The following is a 15,124-nucleotide window of genomic DNA, read 5'->3' on the forward strand; positions in this document are numbered from 1 at the left end:
AGATCTTCTCCCTTAAGTCTCCTGCTGTTCCATCACTTCTATCTGTCTCTTAATAAGACTGAAGAAAGCGCACTCTCGTTAGCTAGCTAATGTTCGCGTTTAAATTTTCGAAGCTGAAAAACACCAGCGCTATAGAATTGTGTTTAATCCATCGTTCTGATTATAATAATAACTAATATGATCTAATATGAAACAAAGAGACATGGGATGTGGTGGTGTATTCTCTACTATACTAAACTGTAATAATGTTAGTACGATGGTTCCGTTGGGAACCTGGACGTCTTCTTTTCTACAGTTTTCCAGGGCGGCTTTGTTTAAAGCACAGATTTGGACGTTATCATGGTTGTGTGTTGAGGGAGCTTTAAGAGACATAAATGAAGAGAGGCTGAATACTGAGCTGTGGGAATCAAGGCGTCCAATCAGCACACAGAAGACACAAAAGCGTCCAATGAAAGCACAAACAAACATCTGGATAAAAAGCTGCAATTAGAACATAGAGGGGGGAAAAAAAACAGCCAATCAGAGCACAGAGGACACAAAAGACTCCGATTAGAACTCAGAGGATATGATTTTTTTACAGCATTAAGGACATAAAAAAGACACTCAGTTAGAACACAGAAGATAAGTAAGTATCCGATCACAATAGTGACATCATAAAACATACAATCAGACCTCAAAGGGAGAGAAAAGCAACTGTTCGAATATCGTATATAGAAAATATTGTAATTTTTCCTCAGTCTGAAGTTGTCTCAGACCATTATCTTATCTCGTTCATAATACGAATCAATCTTAATATTTCCACCTCGCCTCGCTACCGCGTTAAACGTACTTACTGAAATTCAGTATTAAATTAAAACCAGAATCGAACCCCCAGCCCTGGTGGTGTGAGGCCAACGTGCTAACCACTAAGCCACCGCACAGAGGACATAAAATTATCCAATCAGAGCACAGAGGACACAAAATTATCAAATCAGAGCACAGAGGACACAGAATTATCAAATCAGAGCACAGAGGACATAAAATTATCAAATCAGAGCCCAGAGGACACAGAATTATCCAGTCAGAGCACAGAGGACCCAGAATTATCCAATCAGAGCACAGAGGACACAGAATTATCCAATCAGAGCACAGAGGACACAGAATTATCAAATCAGAGCCCAGAGGACACAGAATTATCCAGTCAGAGCACAGAGGACCCAGAATTATCCAATCAGAGCACAGAGGACACAGAATTATCCAATCAGAGCACAGAGGACACAGAATTATCCAGTCAGAGCCCAGAGGACACAGAATTATCCAGTCAGAGCACAGAGGACACAGAATTATCCAGTCAGAGCACAGAGGATGCAAAATTATCCAATCAGAGCACAGAGGACACCCAATTATCCAATCAGAGCACAGGGGACATAAGCTTATCCAATCAAAACACAGATGGCATAAAATTATCTAATCAGAGAACAGAGGACACACAATTATCCAATCAGAGCACAGGGAACATAAAATTATCCAATCAGAGCACAGGGGATATAAAATTATCCAATCAGAGCACAGGGGACATAAAATTATCCAATCAGAGCACAGGGAACATAAAATTATCCAATCAGAACACAGGGGACACAAAATTATCCAATCAGAGCACAGAGGTATGCAAAATTAGCTGCTAGGGCACACCTGCCAGCGAATCAGAAGCGAGTATTTTCTGTAGGGGTGGTGGTGGTGGTGGTGGTGGTGGTGATGTTATCAATGGTACTGATGTAGAAGGTATTTTTATAAGAGCATCATGACTGCAGTGTAGCTCTCACCATCCAGAAGCTGTGGTGGCCGACGTCTTCTGGGCCGTTCTCCTGATGTACTGACGACATCCTGAGTCCTGGAACAGAAAAAAAACACACGTGGAGTTCCTGATTTAAAAATCAGATACCGACGCAACTTCAAATCAGAGCCTCGGAGAAGAACTTTCATCCCCTTTACGTTCATCATGGCAGAAAGAAACTCAAACCTGCTTAAGCCATAGACTTGATCAGGCTTCATCCCTAACCTCCAATGATGTTAGAAAGCTCATAAATTGTTTATATAATATACAGTTGTGCCCAAAAGTTTGCACACCCCTTTCAGAATCTGCTAAGTCTTAATACTGTTAACAGAATAATCGAGACCATAAAAATCCCATCTTGTTTATTTAGTTCTGTCCTGAATAAACTGTTTCCCATAACAGATGTTTACATACAGTCCACAAGACAAGATAATAGAGGAATTTATAAAAATGACCCCGTTCAAAAGTTTACACACCCTTGATTCTTAATACTGTGTGTCGTTACCTGGATGATCCACGACTGTGTTTATGTTTGTGAGAGTTCTTCACGAGTTCCTTATTTGTCTTGAGCAGTTAATCTGCCCACTGTTCTTCAGAAAAATCCTCCAGGTCCTGCACATTATTTGCTTTTCCAGCATCTTCTGCATATTTAACCCCTTTCCAACAGCGGCTATATGTTCAGATCCATCTTTTCACACCGAGGACGACTGAGGGACTCGTACACAACTATTACAAAAGGTGCAAACATTCACTGATGCTCAAGAAGGAAACACAATATATTAAGAGCCTTAGACTTTTGAACAGGATGATCGGTGTAAATTGTTAGTATTTTGTTTAAAGATGTTTTTTTTTTTCATTTAGTACCGCCCTTCAGACGCTAAATTAGATACTTACACATCTCCCAGAAGACAAAATACTAACAATTTACACAGATCATCCTGTTCTGCAAGGGGTATGCAAACTTTTGGTCACAACTGCACATATATATATATATATATATATATATATATATATATATATATATATATTTCTGACTGTGGCTCCGTATCAACATTTCATTTTTATTTCCTTTTCAGACAGACCTAGCGCCTTTTTTTCCTTTCATTAAATTTAAAAAAATATAATTATTTATTTTACGAGACATTCACAAATACAACACGTCACTGAGCTCAAACCGGAAAGTTGCCTTTTATTTTCTTGGTATTTTATTTTATTAACCAATAAATCTGCATTAAAAAAGATACCTTTTAAACGTACTTATTTTAGATCATTTAATTTATTTGTTTACTACTAAAAGACGTTTTCAAATCCAGATTAAAAAAAAAAATCATAAACATGCCGTCGTATTCCCTTTTATTTGATATTATTTTATTAATTACTTAGGTGTCATTAAATCTAGATTAAAAATGACATTTTATTTATTCATTTTTAAGCTGTTTTCAAATCCAGATTTAAAAAAAAAAAAAAAATAGATAAAAAAAAAAATTCATAGATTTGTCTGGATTTTGATTCGTATTAATTCTCGTAAGTTAATATTAGTTCGTTAATGATGAATATTTAATGTGATTTATAATAAAAAAGTTTTTGACCTTGCATTCATTTTAATGTAAATCTGTATGAGGCTTTAAACTTAAAGAATGTCTGGTATTGTGTGTGTTTATAAAGTATTAGGTTTTTATTTGAGAAAAAAAAAAAAAGAAAGAAAGAAAAGAAAGATACGCGTTTAACTCGTCCTCCATCTGAGACGTACTGTTCGAGTAAGAGCTCGTGTTTGGTCTAATACTGTGAGGAAGGAAAATCTGGTTTGTGTGTGTGTGTGTGTGTGTGTGTGTGTGTGTGTGTGTGTGTGCAGCTCGCCAGAAGCGTGTGGTGTCGTTTACAAGCTTTATTTTGTTTAAAGCAGAGTTTATGGACTGGAGCAGACGGAGCGCAGCCATGAACACAGACAGACACAGAGCTCACAAAGTTTCAGAAACACTCCACCATGCCTCTTCCCACCCTGCGGCTGATTACTTTCCCAAAACAGCACAACCTCAAGTGGTTTATTCCTCTTACACCACAGCAAACTGCCCACGATCACAAGGTTTTTTTATTTATTAAAAAAAAAAATCAGTTTTATCCGTTTATAGTTGCATTTAATGTTGTGGAAACGAGTCAGTTGCTGTTCTCACTTACGTTATAGCAGCTATAAACAGTCCTTCCTTCACCAGCGTCTCTTTCTTCTCTCTCTTTTGCGGTTTAATAAAACAAGACAAACAAAACCTGTTGCATCAGGTTAAAGTTACAGCTTTTCCTCTGACACTGGAGACTCCTTTAACAAATCTTCATAAACATCCTAATTATGATTTTTCAGCTATTAGTTTATTATGTACATGCTCGACATGAACAAATACGTATCTCATATACATATATATATATATATATATATATTTGAATAATATATGCGTCGAGAATTAATTTCTTTTGCGATGGTTTAGCTCGATTGAGAATAATACTTGCCGATCATGGGCCAATCACGGTAGAGTATGCAAATCATATGCAAATGTGATTGTATTGTCATGTAGGAAAAAATCTCGCATGTAAATCTGTGCTGAATTTTTATCACACTAGGCGTGAGATCTTTTTACTGCTCTCACTCTCTCTCTCACACACACACACACACACACACAGGAATCCACACTCCCCCTACTCACAATCCCCCATTTGGAAACTCGAGCCATCCCAAAATAAACAGGGGTGAAAGGTCACTGTGAGCAGCACCCGCTAGAGCTAGAGGTGGGTTTGGGCGTCGGCCCTGAGAGAGTGAGAGAGTGAAAGCACATGCTCCAGAGCACGCTGAGCTTCAGAAACACATGTGGACAGCAGACACATACACACACACACACACACACCCCATTGACAAGCCCACATACCTCGAGGCATATTGCGGTACAAATGTAATAACCACATACTATCACAAGACCATGAGGAAGGACTCAGCTGTTGTTGTTCTTCTCGTTTTCTCTGAGCCCCTCCATAATTATTGGCACCCACCGATAAAAATGAGTGGGCGAAAATATATAAATGTTATAAAATTAACATTGCACACACTCAGTAAGTCGTTTAACGTAAAACTTTTTATAGTATGAAAGTATGAACGCTGTTACAGAAAGCGTTGACGTCACAGAAAACAAATCATGTGTTAATTATAAATATTGATGTCAGACTCGTAAAGGCTGGATTTTCCTTTTCAATTCATAAGGAATGCAGTAATTTATGATCGGCTTGTCCCGTGCTCAACCTGAAACACAGATCGTATCGCCGGTTAAACTTGACTGCGTGTTTCGCTCCTAAAGCAGAACGAAGCGATTCACTTCTCGGTAGATGTGAATGGAAAGATAAGGGTACGGTCTAACACCTGATACTTTCGACTTTTACTCACCACACGTTAAAGCACTACGTCACTTTATTCAGCTGAATATCGAATTGAGCTACACTACATGTTCGCTACGCTGTGTGAGAACCCGGCTCCGTGTGAAACGTGGCTGTAAATAGCAACGAGGACACCGAGGTCCACTTTCGGGTGTTTTTGTTTCGCGTGTATATACAGTGTTGGTGTATGTTTTACGGCAACCGCCGAGCACTTTTTGGGAGGAAAAAAACACCTCACCAACTCCGTCAGAGTGAGGTATTTCAGCGCGATGGTTTTTGAGAAAGAAAAAGACCTGCAAAGAACGATGAAAACCACCCAACACACATCACTGGTACGCAACCACCTGCCATTGAACACCTTAACTACAGTAGATATTTGCGTAGCAACATCATCAAAGACTCTTCTCATCCTGGTCACAAACTGTTCAACCGCCTTCCTTCCAGGAGGAGATACAGGAACATTCGCACCAGAACAAGAAGGTTCAGGACCAGCTTCTTCCATACACCCATCACCCTACTGAACTCTACTGAGCTCTACACTGATGTTGGACTGCCTCAGATCATCCTGCAGCGCTGGTCTACACTGTATATTCTCTAATATCTCTATAGAAATGTATATTCATAATATATATCCTAGAGTATCTTTATATATCTGTATAAACATTGTATATTATCCATGTTGTATATACAATGTACATATCTCTTATATACACTCTAAAAAAATGCTGGGTTATATATTTTACCCCAGAAACGCTGGGTTGAGCCTTTTGGGTCATTTAGCTGGGTCATTTTCTCAGTCTTGGGTAGTTTTTGGGTAGTGTTGTGTAACCCAAATGCTGGGTCATTTTCACTGACAGTTGAAGCAATGCAGCCCTCCCCTCCCCTCCCCCACCCTGACACCTCAGCCCAGGTCCACGGGTCAAATCACCTCCGCGTGGACTGTTTGAATTCGCCTCAGGTGGAGGTAGCGCTTTTCACACGGACAATATATATATTCACATCAATACATTTATCCATAAAACCACACATCAGTGTAGAAAACTGACTATTTCACTAGAACCTAGCTCTGGAAGCTCTGGTCCTTCTTCACTGCTCCCTTGCTCTCCTCCTCCTTCTCTCTCTCTCCCTCCCTTTCCCTTTCTCTATCTCTCTCTCTGTCTCTCTCTGTCTCTCTCTCGGTCTCTCTCACTCTCTCTCTCTCTCTCTCTCTCTCTCTCTGTCTCTCTGTCTCTCTCTCTGTCTCTCTCTGTCTCTATCTCTGTCTCTCTCTCTCTCTCTCTCTCTCTCTCACTCTCTCTCTCTCTCTCTGTCTCTGTCTCTTTTTCTGCTAGCAAATACTGGCTTAGTTTTAATGCTAAGTGGTAAGAACGCTCTCTGCTAAATAAATAAATAAATAAATAAATAAATAAATAAATAATAAAACTAAGTTTCTATTCCTTTTATACCACAGAATGAAAAGTTGTACTTTTTATCCTTTTATAGTTACAGTTACCACTGCGGATTATCCGTGAAACAAGTTCTCAGGTGCGTTATAGCAGCTATAAACAGTTTCCTCACCAGCCCTCACGTTATTCTCACTCTTAAAGTTAATAAGACAAGCGCTCGCGGCTTGTTACATCATCTTTAACCTCTGATCGTTACAAAGCGCTGACACTGGAGACTCCTTCCATAAATAAACACCTCCTGACTTTAAGAAAATATCCCCATACGAATGATTTTTCTATAATGTGAGTTGAATGAATGAATGAATGAATGAGGTGTTACTATAATAATAATATATTAGGACACCTTCTGACCAATCAGATCTCAGAATGCTAACAATATTGACACCCAAATTAATATTATATCACACAAACATTCAGCAGGGCTGTTCTCAAAAATATTGGCACTCATGAAGGATGTGACGCTTCCCATTGCCTTTAAACCCCTTAAAAAAGACGAGTGCTGTCTCATCTTTACTCTCTCGCTCTCTTTTTTTCTGCCACTGATGAAATTAATGCTTTCCTAATGGTCCATTACCATGACTCTCTCTCTCTCTCTCTCTCTCTCTCTCTTTCTTTCTTTCTTTCTCTCTCTCACTCTCGGTGTCATATTACATGATGCACTTGGACTTATTTTCACTTTTTCATGGTTACACAGCTCATAAATCATTTAGCTTTCCCTCTGGATTTTTTCTCTTTCTCCTGCATCTGGAACACATGTCCTGTTTTTCATCTCTCTCTCTCTCTCTCTCTCTCTTTCTCTCTCTCTCTCTCCTCTGACCAAAGCTCCTGACATTCTGTTGTTTTACCCCCTCTCATCTGCTTTCCCATGAACTATCTTATTCATGACCTTTGACCCCCTCTTCCTGTAACCCCCCCCCCCCCCCCCCCCCCCCGTTTATGGATGTGAAGTGATCCTGCCTCTACACTTCCGGCCCATCTTATAAGAATTCTTGAAGATTCTGATATACGTTCCTATAACGGGGATATGCCCTACCGATAAACATAATGATGTCATAATGATTTTGCTAAACTGCTGAAGGCTGAGAACTTGTTTTTTTTTTTTTTTTTTAAATAATATAACCAAATAATTGAATGTTGCACACTGACCTGTTCAGAAAATGTCAAATATAAAACTGACAGGATCTTATTACACTGTGAATTTATTACATCGTTCCTGTGTATATAAATGTGAGGGTGTCAAAACTTATAACTTATTATCATATAGGTTTACCATGGACCAAGAGTTTAATAGGAATGTGTTCCCTTTAAAACCTGTGGGTTTGGACTCAGCACCCCCTCAGTCCGTCCACACACACACACACACACACACACACACACACACACTAACACACCCAGAGGAAATATATAGCAGCTTATGAATGCATGGTCTAGAAATAGAGCACGGATCGCACATTAGCACGCTGTCTGACTAACAGAGGACACTGGGTGGTGTTCGGGGGGTGGAGAGGGTTCGGTTGGGGGGAAATATTTTGTATAGCAAACATTACAGATTATAGATTATTATATAGTATGTAAATATTTAAAGAGTGGAAAAGAGACGTACCTCAAGCTTTTGGGTTTCTTTGTGAAAAAGTTTCACAAAAGTTCAGCCTCTGATTCTCCTGCTGTGTCCTTCTTCACTGCTCCCTTGCTCTCCTCCTCCTTCTCTCTCTCTCCCTTTCTCTCTCTCTCTCTCTCTCTCTCTCTATCTATCTATCTATCTCTCTCTATCTCCCTTTCTCTCTCTCTCTCTCTCTCTCTCTCTCTCTCTCTCTCTCTCTCTCACTCTCCTCTCTGTCAGTGTTTGATGAGGTGGCTCGTTCTCTCTTCCCTCCCATGCTCCCTCTCTCTCTCTCTCTCTCTCTCAGCTGTTCAGGCGTCCTCTTGCTTTTTGGATCATAATACAGTTGTGCTCCTCCTCTGGGTTGCCAGATTGGTTTAGACTGATTCATCACACACTGAAGCTTCACCAAGTGGAAATTACCACACATGCACACACACACACACACACACACACACACACACACACAACTCCATCCAGATATGACGATATTTGAGGCATGATATGATACAATTAAGTACAGTTATGCCTAATGGTTGATTGGTGAAGGTAAACAACATTTTTATAAAGTCTAACGGGGCGGTGTGTTTAAGTGATCATTATGAGGGTAAAACATTTCAGGAAATAAAATCTAAACTAAAATGACAAACCAGTTATTAAGCTGTCTGGCCTATGAACTGTCTTAATATTAACAAAATCCTCAGAGTTATATATGAATAATTATATTGAATGATTAATAGTGCCCTCCATTAATATTGGCACCCTTGGTAAATATGAGCAAAGAAGGCTGTGAAAAATTGTCTTTATTGTTTAATCTTTTGATCTTTTGTTAAACAAAATTGACAAAAATACTCTGCTCTCATCAATATCAAACAATTGCAAACACAACACAGGTTTATCCAAAAAAAAAAAATTGACTAGGAACAGGAAATTGATCAACCATGACTTCCTGTTTCACAGGGGTATAAATATGAGGTAACACATAGGCCAAATTCCCTTAGTCATTCATAACAACGGGTAAGAGCGAGGAATATAGCTGTGATGTGCAGCAAAAGGTTGTTGAGCTTCACACAATGGGAAGTGTCTATAAGAAAATAGCACAAGCATTGAAAATGCCCATTTCCACCATCAGGGCAATAATTAAGAAGTTCCAGTCAACTGGAAATGTTATGAATCGACCTGGAATTGGACGTGTGTCTATATCGTCTCAACGCACTGTGAAGAGGACGGTTCGAGTGGATAAAACATCTCCAAGGATCACAGCTGGAGAACTGCAGATGTTAGTTGTGTCTTGGGGTCAGAAAGTCTCCAAAAATACAATCTGAAGTCACCTCCATCACCACAAGGTGTTTGGAAGGGTTTGAAGAAAAAAGCCTCTACTCTCATCCAAAAACAAACTCGAGCGTCTTCAGTGTGCCGACACTACTGGAACTTCAATGGGATCGGGTTCTACGGTCAGATGAAACCAGAATAGAGCTTTTTGGTAATAAACACCAGAGGTGGTTTTGGAGCACACAGAGAGGTAGCCATATGGAAAAGTACCTCATGCCCACGGTTAAATATGGAGGTGGATCTTTAATGTTTTGGGGCTGTTTTTCTGCCAGAGGACCTGGACATTTTGTTAGGATACATGGCATCATGGACTCCATCAAATATCAACAGATATTAAATGAAAACCTGACTGCCTCTGCCAGAAAGCTTCAAATGGGCCGTGGTTGGATCTTCCAGCAGGACAATGATCCAAAACATACATCACAATCAACACAAAAATGGTTTACTGACCACAAAATCAAGGTCCTGCCATGACCATCCCAGTCCCCTGACCTGAACCCCATAGAAAACCTGTGGGGTGAACTGAAGAGGAGAGTCCACCAGCGTGGACCTCGAAATGTGAAGGATCTGGAGAGATTCTGTATGGAGGAACGCTCTCAGATCCCTCACCATGTATTCTCCAACCTCATCAGGCGTTATAGGAGAAGACTCAGAGCTGTTATCTTGCCAAAGGGAGGTAACACAAAGTATTGACTAAAAGGGTGCCAATAATTGTTGCACACCTATATTTAACAAAGTTTTTTTTATAAACCTGTGTTGTGTTTACTTTTTTTTTTTTGTAATTGTTTGATATCCATGAGAACAGAGTATTTTTGGAAAGTTTTTGAACAAAGGATTAAAAAGATAAACAATAAAGACAATTTTTCACAGCTTTCTTTGCTCATATTTACCAAAGGTGCCAATATTAGTGGAGGGCACTGTATTAGAAAGAGCACATTAACACATTATAGAGATTGAATCAACACTGAATAAAGAATTCAACGGCAATTTGCTATAAAATATTGATAATTAACTATTTAAATATTTCCTCGCAAATCAAACCGTGGTCATGTAGAATTCAGTCTAAAATTCCAGTGCTGCAGATGTGGCTTTAAATCATTAGATATAAATATTTAAGGATAGAACGAATGCTGTGAAAATGTTAAATGTCACTCAGTCCGGCTACTTTTGGTCAACAATACATTATACAACATAAATAATTGTTATTTGCCTAAAAATAACCTTATGTAGGGACAAATTATTTGCTATATGTGTAATGCATAAGTGAAATATATCTCATGTCCATTTAATGAAAACGAACAATTATAAATATGTAAGAAAGGTGTCTAAAAAGGTCTTAATGGGTAGGAAATTGTTCAGTCAGGCCGTGACACCATTTTGGAATTTTTCTCATTTAATTTGAGGCATTGTAAATGCTAATAATATAATGATATATATGCGCTAACACTGTGAGGATCCATACTTATCGCATAATATGACTTGAGGAATACATGTGAACCATGAATAAGCAAAGAGACATTAAGAGTGTATTTATGTGAGTATAAAGCATTAAAAAGGCCTCAAATAGTGCAACTCGAGCAACCACCAAAATGGCGATTTCAATCGTCCATTGTTCATCAGGACCTCTAGCTGTTCAGACACGTCGCCTGTTTATAATGCAAAGTTTAAATTAATAAATTATATAAAAATAAAAATAAAAATCTCCTGTGGAAGAATTAACGTGGTGAGGTGTTTTTAAGAGCGATTCGTTTGTTCTGTTTCATTTACAAACACATGCAGTCAGTTAAGCGCTTTAAATATGCAGAAGAAAAAACTTTTTTTAAGTTAACGTGATTTCTTTTTCATGGCGTGTTCAAACGTTGAGATAATAATAATAATAATAATAATAATAATAATAATAATAATAATAATAATAATTAAAATAAGTACAATAAGTTTTATTTCACATAAGACGGGGTAAACGCACTGAGTTTTATTATAATCAGGCACCATCAGCGGATACCTTGAGGTCCTTGAGCACACGGAACATAAAAGCCGCCATGTTGTAAAGCTTCATCTTTTCGTTTCTGGCGTCGTTAGCAGGTGGAGCTGTTTGCTGTCTCATTTTACAGCACGGTAAGTCTTTATTTTTAACAAGATGCTTAAAGATACTTTATTTCGGGCTTCTAAAGGTAAATGTGTTTTGTTTGTAACTTTATGGGCAATTTTGTGCATGAATTTGATGGTTGTTCCGACCTTCTGCGACCACGTGTCTCTCAATTCGAAGCTGTTTTATAATTTTATTTGTACATTTATTGTGTGTATTTGTAGTCTTCTGCTTGCTTTGATTGTAACCTGTCCTGGTTTTATTTAAGATTATTTAGTAATTCAATAAGTCAATCTTGCCATGGAAATATCTGTTTATTGAAGTTATTGGCTCTCTTTATCTCTCTAAAGTTAACATTCAGTAGTAATAGTTCATTTAAATATATACCATGATGGGGACATGATAAAACATTATACCTGAAATTAAAAATGAAATCTTACAAACAAAAATGAGCATTTAATGACTATAATTATTGCATTTTTTTAAAGCAATATTCTTAATGTACAGAGGTTTAGAACTTTTCATAATGCTTGTGGGTAAAATAAAAACTTCAATGAATTGAACATCTTAAATTGGAGTCTGGCACACGCGTTTCCCTTGGATTTGGGCCAAGATTAAATGTCCGGTAAAGATATACCGGAGACGTGTTAAGAATACCCAAAATACTCTGGAGATGAACAGAAGTCAGTCACTCTTTCTGGTCAGTTATAGTGAAGGGGTTGAATGATTTGAAGGGGATTTTTACAATTGAGATTTTTCTGCAAGCGTCCTTAAATTCTGTCCAGCAGTGTGGACACTTTGCATGAAAGGGTTAATGAGTCCTAGGTCGTTTCAATCAGTAAAGAAATATTAGTGTGTTCATAGTTCATAAAACTGTAAACTGGCTGCAAATTATTCAGCTGATTTCATATTGGTGTGATTTAATTGTAATATAACTTTAATTGCCCAGACTGTGTCTCTGATGATGATTTGCACTGGGCTCAGACAATCTCTGGCGAGAAAAGTGCTGCTCTGCTTATTGACATGGCGGAGTCTGAAGAGACTTTATTTATTGTTTATTACAGCTCAATCCAGTCAGGATATTAATCTCTCTCTCTCTCTCCCTCTAAAGTGTCTTCTGACAAGTCTTGCTCTGATGATTTAATCCTGGGCTCTGGATGATCCTGGAGACAGAAGTGCAGCTCCGCCCCTCACCTGGTTGTGTTTGGGGAGACACTGGTGGAACAAGATTGAATTTTTGCCTGGTTTATAAAATCAGTGTGATGAATAACTGTTTTATTTAACTGAAGTGTGCTGTAACTGTTGAAATAAATTTCAGTATTTGAGTTCTACTGGTTTACTGTCTGCATCATTACACTTTTAAAGGTGAAAACATTTCAATGTTTTAGTTGCTTTAGACAAGTTTATCAGAAACATTGATTAAATGGTCAAATGCCCCTTACTACTTACTGTAAGTGGTCAATAGGGGGCAGGATCATTCCCTCCACAATTACCATTTACTGATATTTAACCATTAGCTTAACCACCAGCATGAACTGATCTGATTTTATTATTGATGATAAATTCAAATTTTACTTGGAGATGTAGCCGATTTTAAGTTCAGCATTAAACTAAAACGCACACTAGGAAAGCAAAGTGTATGTTGTATTATGTTTTGGATTTGATTGTAATGTTGAATGGAATTCTCTTTATTAATAGTATTGGTTTGGATGTGTTTGTACCTGGTTAAATAAATTTATTTGAGTTTATTCTGAAAGTATTTTCTCTAGTAGGTTACATTAAGTCCTTGTTACCGCAAATCTGTGACCAGGTTAGTACAGGCTAAAACCCAGTTTTAGGTGGAGCATTGGGGCACACCAACTATGATTTTAGAGTCCAGGCTAACAACTTGGCTATAAGTGTATTTGGTGTGTACCGGCTCAACAGGAAACTTCTGTTTAGGACACCATAAAGTTGATGGACCAGCTGTAGAGTAAACTAGAATTAATCAAATGAAGAGCAAAAGTATCAAACCACAAATAACTAAGAAATAAATACATTGAGATTTTTATAATTGCAGTCAGATTTAATTTGAGAGTCAATCCAAATTGGAATCACAAATTTAATCTAAATATCACTTCAAAAAGACAAACACATGTGAATCCTTCTGCCACGTGATTGGATACTGTCGTTGGACCAGTGAGTGGACCACTACAGACCGATTATATTGTGAATCTTACTATAGTTAGTTGGCTAGTTAACTTTTCTCATAGACACAGTTGAGGCAGTGGGACGGAGCTGTAAGAAGGGAAGGTGTTTCCACAGGTGAGTCCGTTCAAGCTGGGGGACTTTGACAGGTCAGACTGTCAGGATCAGAGAAGGAGATAAACCACCTATCTTCAGTGCTGGATCCATACATCCAGTAAAACAGGTTCTTTTTTTCTTCTTTTTTTAAATAAAGTAAATAATTAAAAACATTTTGTACTTAATACTTTATCATTTTAGATATGTTGTGTGGGAAAGTAATTGTGATTCTGATTGTCCTGTCTCCAGTGTGTCTGCAGTGAAATACTGAAATAGAACTATTAAGATTGGAATATTCTCTCACCTATGGCTCTTTATATTAACGCTACTACAGGTTACATGTTGATGTTTATCTCCCGATAATGTCTCTAATAAAACCTTTTTCAAACTCAAACATATTTATCATCTAAATCTCCTTACAGAGCAAATAAGTGCCATTCACACATCCCTCACATACCACCTTCATCTGGCTCACATACTGCTCTGGAATGACGTCAATGAACTCAAACAAATCTGGCGGTGTGTTTAAGTGATCATTACGAGGGTAAAACATTTCAGGAAATAAAATCTAAACTAAAATGACAAACTAGTTATTAAGCTGTCTGGCCTTTGAACTGTCTTAATATTAAGTCAATGCTCAGGGTTATATAGGAATAATTATATTGAGTGAATCTCATCTCTTTTAGTTTTCTAAAGGCCAAGCAAGACTTTATGCATCATTAAACATTTGGTGCGCACATGCTTTACCGAACATGATTTGGTATAGACATGACAGACTAAAGAATGACACATCGTACTTTTACCAAGAAAACACAAAGAAGCGTAAACTCCTCCGTCGTGAAGACATTAGAAAACTTAAAGTTACAGCTTTACCTCAGACTGTTACACCGTTACTGGAGACGCCTTCCATACATGTTAAATAAACTTCTCTTTATATATATAAAAAAAAAACATTATGTGCGGAGCATCCACTCTACAAGTCCCTCGGGATGAGCTGTTACTACAGAAACAATAACTTACAGCACCCTCCATTAATATTGGAACCCTTGGTAAATATGTGCAAAGAAGGTTGTGAAAAATAGTTTTTATTGAGCTTCTGTTTAAAAAAAAAATCACAAAAATACTCTACTCTCATGGATATCAAACAATTGCAA

At 37.9% G+C, this 15,124-nt stretch overlaps 1 protein-coding gene, 1 long non-coding RNA gene and 1 other non-coding gene across 3 annotated transcripts in view; 2 read left to right on the plus strand and 1 right to left on the minus strand.

Moving 5' to 3' along the window:
* The window catches only part of si:ch211-51c14.1 (protein kinase C and casein kinase substrate in neurons protein 1), a 24,518-nt gene extending 15,933 nt beyond the window's left edge, over window positions 1-8,585 (minus strand). Inside the window, exons 1-2 of the mRNA XM_053618589.1 lie at window positions 8,273-8,585; window positions 1,803-1,870 (exon numbers count right to left, since the gene is read on the minus strand). Coding sequence (XP_053474564.1) covers window positions 1,803-1,862 — 60 coding nt within the window. The 5' untranslated portion in view covers window positions 1,863-1,870; window positions 8,273-8,585. The remainder of the gene's footprint in view (window positions 1-1,802; window positions 1,871-8,272) is intronic.
* Window positions 8,586-11,564: 2,979 nt separating this feature from the next.
* LOC128617332 (uncharacterized) lies at window positions 11,565-13,018 on the plus strand. Its single transcript, XR_008387553.1, has 2 exons — window positions 11,565-11,716; window positions 12,799-13,018. It is a non-coding gene; the product is annotated as an uncharacterized LOC128617332 (long non-coding RNA).
* LOC128604609 (small nucleolar RNA SNORD88) lies at window positions 12,641-12,731 on the plus strand. Its single transcript, XR_008385221.1, has one exon. It is a non-coding gene; the product is annotated as a small nucleolar RNA SNORD88 (small nucleolar RNA).
* Window positions 13,019-15,124: the final 2,106 nt, after the last annotated feature.

Source organism: Ictalurus furcatus, chromosome 2 (assembly GCF_023375685.1).
Source record: "Ictalurus furcatus strain D&B chromosome 2, Billie_1.0, whole genome shotgun sequence".
NCBI lineage: Eukaryota > Metazoa > Chordata > Actinopteri > Siluriformes > Ictaluridae > Ictalurus > Ictalurus furcatus.